This window comes from Chlorella variabilis, assembly GCF_000147415.1.
Source record: "Chlorella variabilis unplaced genomic scaffold CHLNCscaffold_32, whole genome shotgun sequence".
Classification (NCBI taxonomy): domain Eukaryota; kingdom Viridiplantae; phylum Chlorophyta; class Trebouxiophyceae; order Chlorellales; family Chlorellaceae; genus Chlorella; species Chlorella variabilis.
This window is the reverse complement of record NW_005435056.1, coordinates 208,918-209,339: the sequence shown is the minus strand read 5'-3', so window position 1 is coordinate 209,339 and position 422 is coordinate 208,918. Positions and strand designations below refer to the sequence as shown.

Here is a 422-nt window from a genome sequence, read left to right as displayed (position 1 = left end):
GGACCTCCCCTCCCTGCCCCCCCCCCCCCCCGCCTCTTCGCCCTGCAGTCGCCCGCAAGCTGGGCCTGGCGCCTCAGCGCTCCTCCCTGGACGCGCGCGTGGGCAAGCTGCGCGGCGCCGCCACCCCGCCCCGCTCCTCGATCGACGGCATCCTGCACGCGCTGCAGCAGAGCTCTGCCCGCTCCTCCCTGGACCAGCAGCACGCCGCCATGCTGCACGCCATGGGCGGCCAGCAGCTGCAGGGGATGGCGGGCCTCAACGGCGCCGCCGGCGGCGCGCCCCAGGTGCCGCACCTCAATGGCTACCACGCCATGCCGCCCGCGGCCTACGGCGGGCCGCTGCCTGGCGCCTACGCCATGCCTCCCGCGGGCCCAACCGGCCCCGACGGCATGGCGCTGCACCCGGCGCTGCTCAGCCTGGTT

At 77.3% G+C, this 422-nt stretch overlaps 1 protein-coding gene across 1 annotated transcript in view; it reads left to right on the top strand.

The window, feature by feature from the left end:
• The window catches only part of CHLNCDRAFT_141228 (hypothetical protein), a gene marked incomplete at both ends in the record, with an annotated part of 4,151 nt that overhangs the window by 2,599 nt on the left and 1,130 nt on the right, over positions 1-422 (top strand). Inside the window, one exon of the mRNA XM_005843328.1 lies at positions 49-419. Within this exon, the coding sequence (XP_005843390.1) occupies positions 49-419 (371 nt within the window). The remainder of the gene's footprint in view (positions 1-48; positions 420-422) is intronic.